General features: G+C 38.7%; 1 protein-coding gene across 1 annotated transcript; it reads left to right on the top strand.

Moving 5' to 3' along the window:
- Positions 1–14719: 14719 nt before the first annotated feature.
- Positions 14720–17326, top strand: LOC137826535 (putative receptor protein kinase ZmPK1). Its single transcript, XM_068632533.1, has one exon. The coding sequence runs from the start codon at positions 14821–14823 to the stop codon at positions 17212–17214; it is 2394 nt and encodes a 797-aa protein (XP_068488634.1). The 5' UTR covers positions 14720–14820; the 3' UTR covers positions 17215–17326.
- The last annotated feature ends 542 nt before the right edge of the window (positions 17327–17868 follow it).

Below are 17868 nucleotides of genomic sequence, written 5' to 3'. Positions count from 1 at the left end.
AATCTTCCTTCAGCTTTGGCCAGTAGTACCTCGCGCGGAGTACTCTACTTGCCAAAGCGCGACCACCTACATGGCTTCCGCACACCCCCTCGTGCAGCTCAGACATGAGTCTGGTGCATTGCTCGCCGTGTACACAGATCTGCACAGGGTGAGAAAATCCAAATCTAAATAGGCTTCCATCTATGAGAGTAAACTTACTTGAACCCCTCTTTATTCTTTTTGCCTCTGCCAGATCGAGCGGGAGTACACCATCTTCTAAGTATAGCTGGTATGGCGTCATCCAGGTGTCGGGTTCCTTCTCCGCATGAACCTCCATCGACTCATCGGTCTTTGAGGGTCGCGATCTCACCCTTGGTGCTCTTTGCGTTTCTTGGGTCAACAACCGATGACCGATCGTTAGACGCTCCATTGACTTGTATACATGAAGCACCTGGTTGTCTGATACGAACGCGCACGGTACCTTCAGGGTCTCCTGAATGACGGTCCTCTGCTTCCCCCCTTTGCCTGAGCTGGCCAGCTTGGCAAGCAGGTCTGCTCGGGCATTCTGCTCTCTTGGCACGTGCACTAACTCAAACTCGGCGAAGGACGTCTTCAGGAGCTGCACATACTCCAGGTAGGCTGCCATCTGGGGGTCCTTTGCTTGGAACTCCCCGGTAACCTGCCCGGTGACCAGTAACGAATCGCTCTTGGCCAGCAGATTTCTTGCTCCCATTTCTCTTGCTAACAACATTCCTGCGATCAGGGCCTCATACTCCGCCTGATTGTTGCTAGCTTTGAAGGCGAAGCGGAGGGACTGCTCGATCAGTACCCCATTTGGTCCTTCCAGGATGACTCCCGCGCCGCTTCCCTGCTGATTAGAGGAGCCATCCACCGATAACACCCATCGGAAATTTAGCCCTTCTGCAGGTGTCGCGATGGATGATAGCTCGACTACGAAGTCCGCGAACACCTGCCCCTTGATCGGTCCTCGGGGCTCGTACTGGATATCAAATTCCGACAATTCTACTGCCCATTTGACCATCCTGCCTGCTACATCAGGTTTCTTCAATACGTTTTGGATAGGCAGGTCAGTCATCACGACCACTGTGAAGTTGTGGAAGTAATGCCTGAGTCTTCTGGCTGAAAACACCACCGCCAGAGCAGCCTTCTCGAGGGCCTGGTACCTTGTTTCAGGGCCTTGCAGCACCTTACTCACGAAGTAAACAGGCCTCTGGGCCTGGTCCTGCTCTTGCACCAGGACTGAACTGACTGCCCTCTCCGTAACAGCAAAGTATAGACGAAGAGGGATGCCTACCTGGGGCTTTCGCAGGACTGGTGGGCTCGCCAGGTACCCCTTTAGCTTGACAAAAGCCTCCTCGCACTCCTGTGTCCAGAGAAATCTGCTGTTGCGTTTGAGACACTGGAAGTATGGGTGACCTTTCTCCCCACCAGCAGACATAAATCGGGACAGTGCTGCCAAGCGACCGGTGAGCTGCTGCACCTCCTTCACCGTCGTTGGGCTCCTCATTGCCACGATCGCCGCACACTTCTCTGGGTTAGCTTCGATTCCTCGCTCTGTCAAGAGGAAACCCAAGAACTTCCCAGCCTCCACACCGAATATGCATTTCTCAGGGTTGAGCTTCAGTCTATACTTGGCAATGGTGGTGAATAGCTCTTCCAGATCAGCTGCATGATGCTTCTTCTCTTGGGACGTAACCACCATGTCATCTACATAGGCGTGTACGTTCCTTCCCAGCATGGGCGAGAGCACCCTATCCATGAGCCGCTGGTAGGTAGCCCCCGCATTCTTCAACCCAAATGGCATGACCTTGTAGCAATAGCAAGACCGTTCCGTCATAAACGCGGTCTTGCATTCGTCCATTGGGTGCATCCTGATCTGGTTATACCCTGAGAAAGCGTCCAAGAAGCTGAGTAGCTTTCCCCCCGAGGCGCTATCAACTAGAGCATCTATACTGGGTAGGGGGTAAGAATCCTTGGGGCACGCCTTGTTGAGGTCAGTGAAGTCCACGCACATTCTCCACTTGCCGCTTGCCTTCTGCACCAGTACCACATTCGCTAGCCACTCGGGGTACTGGATTTCTCTGATATGCCCTGCGACAAGGAGCTTCTGCGCTTCGTCGTGGATCACCTTCCTCTTCTCCTCGTTGAATTTCCTTCTTCTCTGTCGCACCGGTCGAACCATGGGGTCCATCGATAGACGATGGCAGAGGAAATCGGGGTCGATTCCTGGCATGTCGGATGTTGACCATGCAAAGGCATTCATGTGCTTCTCAATCACACCCATGATCAGCCTTCGCTCTTCCTCAATGAGGGATCCCCCCAACTTGAATTTTCTTCCCCTGATGTCCACCTCGACCCATCCTTCAGCTGGGTGGGGCCTTCTCTCACTGGCAATGACCGCTCTCGCGATCCCTGACCCGCGAGGAGTGATCGTGCCTTCCTCTTCTTCTTCAACTTGGGCTACCTGGGAGCCCCCCACCGCATCGTTCTCCATCCTCTGAGCGCCTTGTGTCTCCCTGACCGCCAATCGCTCTTCGCGCACGCCTGGTGGTGGTTTTGTGGTGACATGGCACACACTTCTTTTTTGCTTCAAGCTGTTCTCATAACAGCGTCTTGCCTCAGCCTGATCCGACTTGATGGTTATCACGGTCCCTTCCATCGACGGCAGCTTCAACTTCATATGCCTTGTCGATGGTATTACGCCCAGTCTATTGAGCGTTGGCCTCCCCAACAGGACATTGTACGCAGAAGGGGCGTTCACCACCAGGTACTTTATCTTTTCAGTGCGGGCTGTCGTTCCGTCAGTGAACGTTGTCCTCAGCTCAATGTATCCCCGCACTTCTACCTGATCCCCTGCAAAACCGTAGAGACAACCAGTATACGGCCTGAACTGATCAGGGGACAACTGTAGCTTGTTGAATGTTGGCCAGAACATGACATCCGCCGAGCTTCCTTGATCTACGAGTACTCTATGCACCCGTCTTCCTGCTGTGATGAGAGAAATGACCACAGGGTCGTTGTCGTGCGGGACAACGTCCCGTAGGTCAGCTTTCCTGAAGATAATGTCCACCTCAGGGTAATGACTCTCATTCACTGCATCTACCGCCATCACCGATCGAGTGTATCTCCTTCTTTGTGAAGCTGTGCATCCCCCACCAGAGAAGCCTCCAGCGATCGTCTGCACTTCCCCATGCACAGGGACTTCATGCTGTTGCTCTCCAGTTTGGGATCCTGACGCGCGATCACCCTGCGGCTCACGCAGGTAATCTGCTAGAAAACCAGACTTCACCAACTCTGCCAGTTGGTGTCCCAACGCCAAACAGGAATGAAGTGTATGGCCAAAGGCCTGATGGAACTCACACCATTCATTCTTCTTCCTTCCGAGTACCTTATTTGTCTTCTCTGGTACTCGTAGTCTTGCTGCTACGGCAGGAAGGGCGATGAGATCCGCCAATCCCACCATGAAGTTGTATCTCGGGGGTGCATTATTCTCCCTTGCACGCCCCTTGCTCTGGTCTTTTCCTGGTGCATAGGGACGAGGTTTTTCCCGCACCTTCTTCCCCTCTTTGGCCTCATGCACCCTTGCTTGCGGTGGTTTTCCTTGCCCTCCACGCAGTCTGGGTGGTGCAGCATTTCCCCTCTTCTCAGAAACCTCTGTTTCTGCCACTATGTGCGCCACCGCACGTCGTCGGATCTCTGCAAAGGTGCTGGGATGGCTCCTGATGAGAGACTCGCTGAAAGGGCCAGGCAACACTCCCTTCTTAAACGCGTGCACAAGCATATCTTCATCTTTGCTGGGTAGTCTAACCACTTGTGCCCCAAAGCGGTTGAGGTAGTCCTTCAGCGACTCCCCCTGGTATTGGCGCACGTCGAACAGGTCGTAGGACACCACTGCAGGTGCCTTGTTGACGATGTATTGTTCAGTGAAGAGCTTCGAGAACTGAGAGAAAGACGTGATATGCCCTTCTGGTAAACTCACGAACCACTCCATGGCGATTCCGCTCAATGTGCTCATGAACATCTTGCAGTACACAGTGTCTGAGCCCCCAGACAACATCATCTGGGTGTGGAATGCCGTCAGATGCGCCTCCGGGTCTTCTACCCCCTTAAACGACGCTTTTACCCCCACCAGGTTGGGAGGCACCATGGTTCCCATGATCTCAGGGGAGAATGGCATGGGAAATGCCCTTGGAGGTGAGGGCTGCCTAGACACCCTTTCGTCAACAACGTGCTCCCTCTGCGCCTGCAGCGTCCTTCTCAACTCTTCGTTGACACGATTCAGCTCGTCGTTCCTGCTTTGCGACGCAGCCAACTCCGTCTGCATCCTTTCTTGTTCAACTTTCGACGCTGCAGCGTTATCCTGCAGCGTGCGCACCATTTCCAGGACCTGCGCCATTGTCACAGCTCCTTCGTCAGCGGATGGCGCAGGTGATGGTTGTCTGTTTCTAGGCATCTTCTCTATCAAAGAAACTGATAAAACTCTGGTGAGCTTTAAAACTGTGGTATATATGGGACAACGATTCACTCGTGCCCCACGGTGGGCGCCAAATGATCCTGCCGGCAACTCAAACGTGGAGGAATCGCTTCGTGGCACTCTCTGCCCCGTCTACGCGACTACGTCTTCTGCGGAATCACTCCCCCAACTTTCTCTCAGATGTCTTCAAATGTGACCTGCAAAACACACAGACGGCGCCTCTAGCGGCCGTTTGCACTCCGACGATCAAGTTAGTCCAACAGAACCACCAGAAACTGGAAACTAGTAATGTGTGTGTGAGAAAAAACTTGCACTCTGTTTTTCGTCTATCTTTTTTCTCCTCCTCACTCTCACTCTGATTCTGCCTTTTATCTCTCTTTTCCTGCTTCTGGGCATAACAGAATTCTGTTATGCTTTTCTGGCATGTGTCAGAACCCTGTTATGCTTTTCAGAGAAAGCGTACCTTCAGAATCAGCAATGGGGAGTGTGAGAGTCTGCGCATGTCTGCGCTTGGCTGCGCCTGTCTGTACCTTTAGCGGTACGGAGTGCTCTTTTGTCTGGACCGCACCCCTCTCAGATGATGACACGTGGAGGCCTGCAACTCACATCTAACCACACACGTGTCACTTACTGGAAGGGCTCTAGCGCCTCTCTTTGTCTGCCTAAGTTACGCCCTTGCGGAATAACTTAGGATGCTTCTCTTATCTGGGTAAATTGCATACTCTTAGGAGAACGTCGGGTGTGGCTGGTCTAGGCACACTCACCAAACGTTACTCTCTGCGTAGGCGACTTACCCTTCACGATGCCACGCACGTAATGGGTTGAGGGAATCACCAATCACCGACTGGCTTACTAGTTCCCTCAGGCCACTCTCGTGCACGATTCCTTGAGGTGTGCTCATGCGAGGTCCATGCGTAACGCTCTCGCTGGGAACCTTAGTCCCCGTTTAACTGCGTGTAACACGAGACCCCGACGACAGTACACCCGATGACTGATCAGTGTTTATTCGCTTATCGCGCTCTGCCTCCAGGCGCGAGTCTAGGAACTGATCTGCTGGTGGTCACTTGGCTACTGACCACCGATCACCATTCTGGGTGATCTATCCCCTGACCTCTCTGCCGCCTGATCTGTCGGTGGTAACTTGGTTACTGACCACCGATCACCTCTCTTGGCGATCGTCCCCCGACCTCTCTGCCACCTGGTCCACGTGTCACCCTGCGAGTGGTCCACGTGGTTCTCTGATGTTGACGTCATCGACTACCGATGACCGATCGGATCAAGCCCTGTGATAGCAGTCCCCACAAAAGGAGTGATCTCCATATCTACTCCTTTGACATTAGAATACATGTTCTCACCATCAATAAGAAGATTTTTGTAGAAAACCTTTTCAAGATCTGGATATGTGTTCCCAGACATCTCAAAAGACCTTCTTAGCTTTTGTTCTTTCTAAGCATTACTCACATCTTTGATATTTTGCTCCTTTAGCCAGTTGTAGAATATCAATTTTGGGTTATTGATTGCTTTTTGGCTTGACTCATATAGAAACATTTCAATTTTCTCATCATCACCCGAAAACCAATTCTCAAGATGTCCAACCCTTTTGGTAGCACGAGTTTTCTTTGTTTTTGGTGAGGGAGAAGAATAGGCCATGATGCAGAGCTGAATTTGTGAAGAAGTAGTGAAAACAACTAGTTTCAAGTGAGGCAGTAGAAAAACAATGGGTTGTTTCTGTGAAATATTCAGTTGAAACCACACACATATATAAGTAGAAAAAGCTAATCAAGATAAATTAGCTTTTAGTGAGTTGTTTTTCCAAAGAAAAAGAATCTATTGCAGTGGGAATATGCAGTGCATCAAACCCAAACAGAGATAGCTTTTACAGCCCCTTTATTTTTTATTTAACCATACATAAAGAGCACTTAAATTTCCAAAGAAATCATAGAATATATTCCTTTATGACCAAAATATATTTCATTATGATCTGATTCAGAGGCAAATTAAATGCATATTTGACCCACAAAAGATTTTGAAAAACATAAACAGCTATAACCATGCGTAAGCAACCATGTCAGCTTTATGCAGAGGTGTTAGAGGAAAAATAATTGGTTGTTTCGAGCTTTCAACCGATTGTTTTACTATGACAGCAAGGTGAAATTTTTTCCATAACAAATAATCTTTTGAAGTAACGGGAAATGCATAATGTAATTCATTCATACCATTGCACATAGACAACCTCAACAAGTTTAACCAAGACAAAATGTTTAGATGTTCATTTGGTCATATGAGACACATGCATAGGATGAGAATATACAACTTACTTTACATGGGTCATGAGTCTTTGACTTGTCAAGAATATGAGTAATATGCATACTTTTGAACCATAAGAACATTCATCACTTTGATGAGTTTTCTATTAAGCATTGAAGCTTTGATGTTTCAAATCCAAGATAAAGCTTGAAGTCTTGCTTCTTTTGGTTTGGGTTTAGATTACAATGTTTAGAATCCATGTAAAGATCAGTTCTTGTCACTTGCAGAAAGCTTGCCCAATCTATTTTAAAAACCAAAGTGTTTTACTAAGCAAAGGAAAAAACAACCGGTTGAATTATCGAAATAATCGGTTGTTGGTCACTTAGTTGGCTTAGAGGTTTTTGAAACTGCCTAACCAATTCAACCGGTTAAATCGTGCTTTCAACTGGTTGATTGTGTGTTTTCATAACAGCTTTTTGAAAACCAGTTATTCTTTTTTGGGTGTGATCAAAACTATTTTAGCTCATTAAATGCTGCCTTGAACAACTAGATTTCAAGTGCTATAAATATAACATTTCTTTAAAAAAAAATACAACAAGTTTTACAGAGTTTGAAATAGAGTTTGAGATTTGTTTTTGAAAGGAGTTTTCAAAAGGTTTGCAAGATTGTTGTTAAGCTTTGCACTAGTACAAGATCTGATCATAGGGCTTCCTGTTTTGTGTAATCTCAGATGTTTTCTATCCCTTTCAAGATTCTTGTAATTGTACTTTCATTAACTGTAAGTGTGTGTGAAATCCTGCAAAGTCATACGGTGTTCTAACTTGAGGTGTGTGGTGTTGCAAAGAGGGTGAGTGGATCTTGTGGTTTTCAAGGTCACCTCTTTGTGGTGTGTTGGTGTAATTTGGAATTGATTACTAGTTAAACTCAAAGGTTGTTCTGAGAACTCGATGTAGCTCAAAGTTGAGTGAACCAGTATAAATCTCGCTATGTAAATTTCTCTATCTCTATCTCCGTATGACTCTTTGTGTTAAATCGGTTTATGCTTCTGGTATAAATAATAGATTAAAACGCAATTTCAATTGGTTAAAATTCTGAAAACAGTTTCTGTATCATTGGTTGATTTCTTTCCTTAATTGCTTATCTGTGATTGTTTGATAGAGGTTCATTCTTAATCAATCTTTTGCGAAAATCTTTGACAAACAATTCACCCCCCCCCCCCTCTTGTTTAAGCCATCAATTCTTACATTTTCACCGGAGCAATTCTTCTTTAACCCAAAGTTTTTTTTGATTCCCAAGAATACCTTTGTTGTTGTCCCCATATGTTCATGACCTTCTTGCTTAAGGATTAGATTTGGCAGGCTTGCATTTATCCTTTGTTATGTGCTTTAGAACAACCACAGTTCAGGTATCATAAGTGTTAGTTTGTTGTCAAAGAACCCTACAAGAAATAAGATCAAGAAGCAAGATTTGGTCCCTTTATGAATTTTGAATCCAATGATGTTAGTAGGAACCTTAGAAAACTTAGGAACACATTTCAAAATACCTTTGGGAACAAAAGACCTTTTTATCCTACAGAATCTAACAGTGTGGCCCCTTTTCATGCAGTAAAAGCACTTTTCAACCGGTTATTTCGACAAATCAACAGGTTGTTTTTCAAAGAAACATGAAAAATGTTTGTTTTTGCCTTTTGGATTAAACCCCAACCCAGCCTTTCCAAAAACACAGTTTTGAGAATCAAGAACAATTTCAAGATTGGATTGGCTTTTGGAAAACTTGTCCACAGTTTTTAAAAGATAATGCATTTTTTTAAAAGATTCGCATTTTTCACAAAAGTTAGAATCAACCCACTTGCAATAAGAGTTTTAATAAATCATTTCCAAAGTTTCGAAATCAGTTTTTGAATGGTTCAACTCTTCTTCCAAGGTTTTGACTATTTTTTTTGAACAAGTTTTCAACCCTTTCAACTGGTTATTCAAAAGGATCAGCCTATTAACTTCTCCATGAGTTTCTTTGAAGTCATCAAGAAGTTGACTATAATTTTCAAGATTAATAGAAGTGCTTAAACTTACACTGCTTGATTCAGATTCTTCCTTTGCCATCAAACACATATTGACTTCTTCATCTTCCTTAGATGTTGAAGTTGAGGATAAATCATCATTATCTTGCCAAGCTATCTAGACTTTTCTTGCTTTGCCTTTCTTTTCAAATTTCTTGATTGCCTCTTTCTCTTTACTTTCACTGTTTGGACAATAAGCCTTGATGTGACCTTGTTTATCACATCCAAAACAAGTGTAGTTTGTAGAATTGAATTCATTCACTTTCTTACTATTATACCTATTTGATGGTTGATTCTTGTCCCAATTGTTCTTCTTCAAGAATTTCCCAAACTTTCTTATGAGAAAACTGAGAGTCTCACCATCACTGCACTCACTTGAGTCTTGACCATCCTTATGAACAATAGTTGTGCCTTCATGGGTAACCTCAAGGATGTCCCACATCTCCTTTGCAGATGCACAGTGTGAGACCTTGAAAAATTCATCAGAGTGCAAAGCAGAGGAGATAATGTTCTTGGCAATTCAATCATATTGAGCTCTTTTATTTTCACGCTCATTCCATTGGGACCAAGGTTTTTCAATTAAAACGTCATCTTTTTCAAGCTTAGGTACAAAAGGGCTATTTGTGATAGCATCCCAGGTTCCTCTATCAATTCATTCAACAAAAAATTTCATTCAAACTCTCCAGAATTGATAGTTCGGTCTACAAAATAAAGGTTGCCTGTTTATAGAAGCACCCCCCAAAGGGTAGATTTTCAATCATTTTAGAAAAAAATTTAGGATCAAAACTTGAGTAACTTTCAAGAACTCAACTCCTGAAGCCAATTATTAGAATTACTAAACAAGAGGGGGATGAATTGTTTTCACAAGATTTTCGTAAGGTTTGAAGGTAGAGTGAAAAGTTCTGATAAATCAACCAATTGATTTTCTTTTCAACTCAATAAATTTTTTGTTTTAAGGTTATTTCTAGAAAATCAACCTGTTGTTTTCATGAAACAAACGGTTGTTTATACCAACAAAATATGAAATCAAGTTAAAACAATTTATAGGATTAGAGATAGAGAGAATAACACAAGAGGTTTATACTAGTTCACTCTTAACCAAGAGCTACATCTAATCATCAGCTAACCACTGAGAATTCACTATGTAATCAAACCTATATTACAAAACACACATCAAGAGTGATGATCTTGAACCCTTCAAGAACACACACCAGTTCTTGGCCAAAACCACACCAAGAATGTTGATCTTGAACCCCTCAAGAACACACAACACTCCTTGGTAACACCACAGTTTTCATAAACACTTTCTGAAACTGCCTTACACACAAATACAGAAATACAATGTTCAAAGAAGATAAGAATAGAATACACTTGAGTATTACAAAACTAAAGGTTCAGAAGTACAAAAATCAATCATATTCCACACACTTAAGATGATCCAAAGCTTTTGAAATCTTGAAAAAAGTTTTTGATAATCTCTCTTCTTAGTTTTTTTAAAATAATGTTAAACAACCTCAATCAAGTGGTCAAAGTTATTAAATCAAAAACCAAAAGTAGTTGGAATCATGTAAAACAATTTAAAACACTTAACAAAATTATGTTATGAAAACAACAAGTTGTTTTCAAAATCAATCGATTGAAATAATTTTTTTTAAGGTTTTCATAAAAACAACTAGTTGATTTATCGAAACAACCGATTGATTATGTTTGACACCGAAGACAAAACAAAGCAAAACTTTTGCAAACCATTTTAAAAACCATTAAGTGTCAAACAACAGGTTGATTCGACATTTCAACAGGTTGAAATTTCACAACCTTTTAGAAAACCCATATTTTCAAAAAGATAAAGATAGAAATGAACTTGGATTATCTTAAGAAGTGAATTAACAAGTTAAAAACTACTAGACAACACTCACTCACCCAACAACAAGGTTTTCAAGCTTTCCACATAGATTTTGAGATATCAAATCATCTTGTTCAACACAAGATCCTTCATATCAAATTTTCCATTCAACTAAGCCTTAACCTTATTAGCCTCATGCTTAATGTGATCCATTTGTTGCCTTAACACTTGCAAAGTTTCACACAAGATACTACTATTTAAGTTATCATTCTCGATATTTCTAATATAAGTATATGTCAAAATTTCAACTTCCATTAGAATAGATCCTATATTATCACTTAACCTTGTCATTTGGGTATTTGGCCAATGTGGCATCCCTAATGATACCTTTGACTCAATTTTCCTGCCCTCATTGTAGGGGTAACATAGACTAGTCAAATTGATTTCCATTTGAGTCATCATCACATAATTAATTGGCATCACTACCAATGGGCTAGAAATCAAACTAATAGACATCATAATAGTTAAGGATGCTAATATTGTACTCGACATGGTGGTTGTTGTTCCATTATATATTTGTATTCGTTTCTTGTTAATTATTAGTATTATTATTTTTTGTCTAAATTATTAGTCATATTTAATATTTTACCATTATGTAATCACATATAACAATACCAATATCAAGTAACACAATCATGCAAACAACATAGTACTAATATTAAACCATTTAACTAAAAATAACTTCAAATCACAAAATTAACCGTCACATACATCAAAATAACATGAATGCTTGTCTCATTGTTTGTGTCAATTTATTTGATATAAAAAACAAATTTTGCAAAAATGGATAAGAGTTTACTTAACTTTCAATTTATGATTTTATGTTTAACTTATTTATGACTATTTTACGGCAAGTGTACCCAGTCAAAAGTAATAATTTATTCTTAAGGACGGATATTGAGTCCACAAGGAACAATTCTAAAATCTCAAGTATAATATTCACTAGATATAAGAAAATGTGTAAAAGTTTGTTGTGAAGGTTGTTTGCATTATGAATTTGCAAGAAATTAAATATAGCAAAGTAAAATATTTGTATGAGTCAATTGGGAAAATTGGGATTGGGGTTCATCATTCTCACTCGTCTATATTTTTTAAAAGGCATATAATATTCAATATTGACTATTGATTGATATTGATGAATATATAAAAAACATTCATATCGATTCCTCGCATAAAAAATTATTAAAAGAGACTCATAAATATCGATTGTTCACATATTTATAAAAACTCCTTATCATTATGAACAAATGTTATAAAACAATTAATATTTCAAATTTGTTTCTAGCATTGAAATATGTTAATCATTTAGGTTAGATGCTTAGAAGTACTTTCTAGTCTAGTATAAGAATCAAAATCATGATTAATTCAAACTTTAAGAATAAAATGATAATATCAATCATCCATCAAGAACTAAATATTATAGATAAATATCACCTCAATACATAAGTTTGAAAATATTACTCCCAATCCCAAAGGGAAGAATTAGTCATTCATGTTGGTCATTACAAGCATAAAAAATAAGAAAAGAAGATTCATGATGTTTCTCCTTGATGCCTCCTTTTGGGTTTTCTATCTCTCTATTCTCCCAATTATGTCTAGGGTTATGCTTCCCGCCTTCTATTTAACCTAGTTGGGCTTGGGCTAAGTGACATCTCGCTTAAGCGAGTTATTACTTCTTTAAGCGAGTTTGACGAGAAAACACCCAACTTCACTAGAGTGAACTCGCTTGGGTGAGTTCCTCTGAAGTGATCTTACTTGGACGAGTTTGGGAGAGTTTTGGACAAGTTTCTAATGTTTCAACTCAGTCTTTTTTATCTTGTTCATTCTTCTTTAGCCATTTTATCTCCATTTTCCCCTAAAATCCTGAAATTAACACATATTTTAGATAAATCGTTCATATTCATCTTATAATCAAAATTATGTAAAAATAAATAAATTTCTAAATTAGTGGTTGAATTATAACTATTTTATCAATTAAAATCTATAAGTGTCTATCTTTTTATATGAAATATATATCACTTCTAAAGTTATATAAATTTAAGTTCATGCACACAATTACCACACTTATGTTAATATGATTGATTTGATCTTCAATTAATAATATAGATAAGAAATACATTTTATCATATTAACTTATTATACATGCTCTTAAAATAACTTTATGTAACTTATTGAGAAAATATATATGAAAAGAAGTGTAAAAATTTAAAAGGAAAGAAGTTAAAAATGAAAAGGGGGAGAGGATTAACAAAATATATTGGAGTTGCAATTCCTTTATTTTCATTGTGTTACGAATGTTTTATATAAGTAAATTTTACAAATGTATTATTTTCTTACAAAGTGGCCATCATGTCATGTATATAATGTTTATATAACAATTTAAAATAAAAAAAAATGTAAACTTCCATAAACTTCATTTCATACTCTAAGTTGTTTAACCATTTTGGACATGTGTCACCATTTTTCTTTTAAAAATAATATTCTTGTAATTCTTCCACGACTTATTCTTCATAACTACTTCGTTGATCTCTTGATTCAATAATTGTGGGGCTAACTTTTTCTTTGGAACTTATTGAATTTTGTCAAAAGATATCTTGAAGTATACTTCTCTTTTTCTTAAATATGTTTTTAATAATCTTTCTACTTTCATAATATCTCTAAGTCCCATTTTCTTTTGAAGAATTGTATTATTAGTCACGTATTCTTATTCTTTATATCCTATAATTATCTATATTTTCAAGTAAATTTATCTCACTCCAATCATTCCCTCACTATTCTGGGGGAGGACTAAACATTTTTATTAGAACTTTTATTTTGAATCGCATTGCACGTGTGAAATGTATGTTTTATATTTAGAATTGTAAATGCTATTCACTTGAATATTCAATTTTGTAAAATTTTAATTTTAATTTTGTAAAATATCTTTCATTTTATGTTGTGAAAATATTAATATGGCAAAAAGGAACCGAAGTGAATAAAATTTTAGAATATATTATGAAACAAAAAATTATAAAAATTAAAAGTAAATAATGTTTAAAATATTTTTTTTTATCTTTTATGTTTTAGTAATTTAGGCTTTGAGTTTTATATTAAAAAAAATATTTTAGTCCTTTAGACTTACAATGCTATATAAAATTATCATTCCATTATTAAACTAATAGAAGGTATATTTTAGGCATTTAAGAAACACTACCACAAAAAATTATTAAAAACAATATAAGGACAAAATTTAGCCGACAATGATAGACATCAAAGTGAATATTTAGTCTTACACGTATACAAATTGATTTCAATTCACCGAACCATCTCATAGTCGATTAGGTATGAAAATTTAATAGGCCAATAAATTATAGTTGAAAGTCTATGAACCTAACACCTAACTACTCTATTTATGATTTATGATATTAATGTTTCTTTTTAATTAATCACTGATTTATTTTATGCTTTAAGAAATTTTTAATTTAATCATTATCTTTAAATAAATAAAAAATTAATTTAATCATTATCTTTAAATAAAGAAATTTTTAATGTACAAAAAGTGCCACAACTAATCTTTCTTACCATATAATGATAAATTCTCTCAAATTTACAATTTAATACTAAATTGATTATGAAAATATTTTAATATTAAATTGATTCTTAAATATTATAACTCTTGACAAAATAGTTACGCGAAATATAATATCTAAACATAATTTTAGTAGCTTCTATATAAAGAAATCATTTTTTTTATTATTTCAATAAAAAGTTGCCACCGATTTGAAGAATTGGATTATTTAATATATAGTTATCACTTTTTATAATTCTTTTGATTTTTTTCATTTTATTTCCATTTTTTCTCACTCTATATATTATATATTAAAAGGTATAGGAGTGTCATATGAAATATTCATGAAGAGTGGTAATATATATTTATTTTATTTTTTAATTCAAAATCTTAACATATATTATTAAAAATGGTTATTAAGTGGCTGTATATTATTCTTTCCGTTTCAATAAATTGAAATTTATTAATTTATTTATGGCAGCATAACCAAGAATTGATGTTCTCATGATCACGTAAGGAACAACAAAGATAAATTATAATAATATATCTATACAGTTCCTGCAAAAAAAAAATGAATATAGAGAGTAAAATGAATGAATTTCCAACAAGAATACTCAGGAGATCTTGCACTGAGTACGAGTATGGCTTTGTCGATCACACTCTTTCTTCTAGCATTAATGCATTTGCAAGGTTCATCTTCTTCATCATCGTTGAGAATGGGTTCTTCCCTCTCTGTGGAAAATCCACAAGATACTCTCATCTCACCAAATGCTATCTTCTCTGCTGGTTTTGTTTCCATTGGTGAGAACGCATATTCATTTGCAATATGGTTCACGGAACCTCATTTTCACAGCCCTAACACTGTCACATGGATGGCCAACCGTGACCAACCTGTGAATGGAAAACGCTCCAAACTTTCCCTCACAGACGATGGCAACATACTCTTGATTGATGCTTCTCTTAACACTGTTTGGTCTTCAAACACCGATTCATTAGACCCAGTAGAGTTGCATCTCAAGGATGATGGAAATCTTGTGTTACACCAGCTTCAAGGAACGGTTCTATGGCAAAGTTTTGATTTTCCCACCGATACTCTTGTTCCTGGTCAACCTCTTACCAGATACACACAACTTGTGTCTTCAAGAAGCGAGAGTAACCATTCCTCAGGTTTCTATACGTTTTTATTCGATGATAGCAACGTTCTTGGTCTTCATTATGATGGTCCTGATGTTTCAAGCTCCTACTGGCCACAACCTTGGTTGATAAGTTGGGATGCTGGAAGGACTAATTTCAACAGTAGTAGAATTGGCGTGATGAACTCTCTTGGGATTTTCAATTCAACTGATAATTTCACTTTCGTGACATCTGATTATGGCACAGTGCTGCAGAGAAGGTTGAAAGTGGATTGTGATGGGAATGTTCGAGTGTATAGTCGAAAGAATGTTTTGCAGAAGTGGTATGTTTCATGGCAAGCAATTTCTAGTGGTTGCATACCTCATGGGATTTGTGGACCCAACAGCTTCTGCGTTTATGCTCATGCGAGTGGAAGAAAATGTTTGTGTCTTCCGGGGCATAGATTGAAGAACCACAGTGATTGGTCTCAAGGGTGTGAACCCTTGTTTCAGCTTACTTGCCATGTGAATGAGTCTATGTTCTTGGAGATTCCAAATGTTGAGTTCTATGGCTATGACAATCATTATGTAGAAGTTAGTAACTACAGTGCCTGCCAGAATTTATGCTTGCAAGACTGCAATTGTAAGGGGTTTCAGCACTCCTATAGTGATGATAAACGCTTTTATAGGTGCTATACAAAAACACAATTGCTCAATGGAAAACATTCACCGGTATTCCAAGGAACAACATACTTGAGATTGCCCAAAAGCAATAGCTTCTCTCACAAACAATATGCCAGTGAACCTTTATATGATCATGTTTGTTCTGTTCAACTTCAACGAGCTTATGTCAAACCACATGCAAACCGTTTTGTAAAGATTTTCCTGTGGTTTTCTACAGCCCTTGGAGCTTCTGAAGTGATTTGCGCTTTTGCGATTTGGCGTCTACTAGTTTGGACCAGACAAAAGTCTGACGTTGATCGAGAGGGCTACCATCTTACAGAAACAGGATTCAGAAAGTTTAGCTTATCTGAGCTGAAAAAGGCTACAAAGGGTTTCAGTGAAGAGATAGGAAGAGGTGGGGGAGGGGTTGTGTACAAAGGTATTTTATCAGATCAGAGACATGCAGCAATTAAGAGACTTTATAATGCTAAACAAGGAGAAGGGGAGTTTCTTGCTGAAGTAGGCATCATTGGAAAGCTTAACCACATGAACTTGATTGAAATGTGGGGATATTGTGCTGAGGGAAAACATAGGTTGTTGGTGTATGAGTATATGGAGAACGGTTCTTTAGCAGAAAATCTCTCATCCAACACTCTTGATTGGAGGAAGAGATACAACATAGCTCTTGGAACAGCAAGAGTTTTAGCATATCTGCATGAAGAATGTTTGGAGTGGATTTTGCACTGTGATATAAAGCCACAAAATATACTTCTAGATTCTAACTATGAGCCAAAGTTAGCAGACTTTGGCTTGTCTAAGCTCCTGAACAGAAATAACCCCAACAATCCAAGCATCTCTATGATCAGAGGGACCAGAGGCTATATGGCACCTGAGTGGGTTTTTAACTTGCCTATCACATCCAAGGTGGATGTTTATAGCTATGGAATTGTTGTTTTGGAAATGGTAACTGGGAAAAGCACAACAAGAAGTATCCATAATGAAGAAAGATATGATGGGAGGGTGGTGGAATGGGTGAGAGAGAAAAGAGGGAACAGTAGCTCATGTTGGTTGGAGGAAATAATTGAAGCTGATATTGGAGATGATTATGATCATAGGAAGATGGAAATTTTGAGTAAAGTGGCTTTGAAGTGTGTGATGGAAGACAGAGATTTAAGGCCCACCATGAGCCAAGTAGTTGAGATGCTTCAGTGAAACAATGTAATGGAAATTATCCTTAGTGATAATGATTCAGTAGGGTCTCATTATTGAGAATGTATTTTAACTGGATTCTAGTTATTAATCTCCGACAACCACTTGTCATATACTTTTCTATGTACTTGCTTGTTTGTAATTGATGAAAGGATCTAGATACACTTAAATTTAAACAAACTTGAAGAAGACTTAGGAAAATTGCCAATTTTGGAAAGTAACACGGAAATATGAACTCAACTTATAAGGACAAACAAATAAAATTATACACACTTAATTAAGTTTCCAGAGTGTAATAAATTTGGTTAGTCTTCATTAAATTTTTATTAAATTCTTTAGATCTATTTAGTCAAATTTTTTTATATTTTTAATTGAGTTAATCTAATTTATGTTAATTAGGTGATAAGTCTTATCTTATTTACTTATATGTATATTTTCAGAGAAATTTTGAAATTTTATAATTAATATAAAATGATATTGTACCGGTCAGGTCTGTACGACTGAATCGAAGTCTAGCATTCGGTTAAGACTGATCGAAATTATTACACTCAAGCGGAGAGCTAACGACACTAATCAAAGATCAAGCATTAAATAGTGTATTCTTAATTATAGATTAAATCCTTAATCAGGTCCAATAACAAAGGGCCCACCATAATT

Source organism: Phaseolus vulgaris, chromosome 8 (genome assembly GCF_000499845.2).
Source record: "Phaseolus vulgaris cultivar G19833 chromosome 8, P. vulgaris v2.0, whole genome shotgun sequence".
Taxonomy (NCBI): Eukaryota; Viridiplantae; Streptophyta; class Magnoliopsida; order Fabales; family Fabaceae; genus Phaseolus; species Phaseolus vulgaris.
Note: the sequence above shows the minus strand (reverse complement) of the source record. Positions and strands in the feature narration are given on the sequence as shown.

Bases quoted from the DNA above. Each gene is read 5' to 3' on its own strand.
- LOC137826535 (XM_068632533.1), top strand. From the start codon at position 14,821: ATGAATTTCCAACAAGAATACTCAGGAGATCTTGCACTGAGTACGAGT.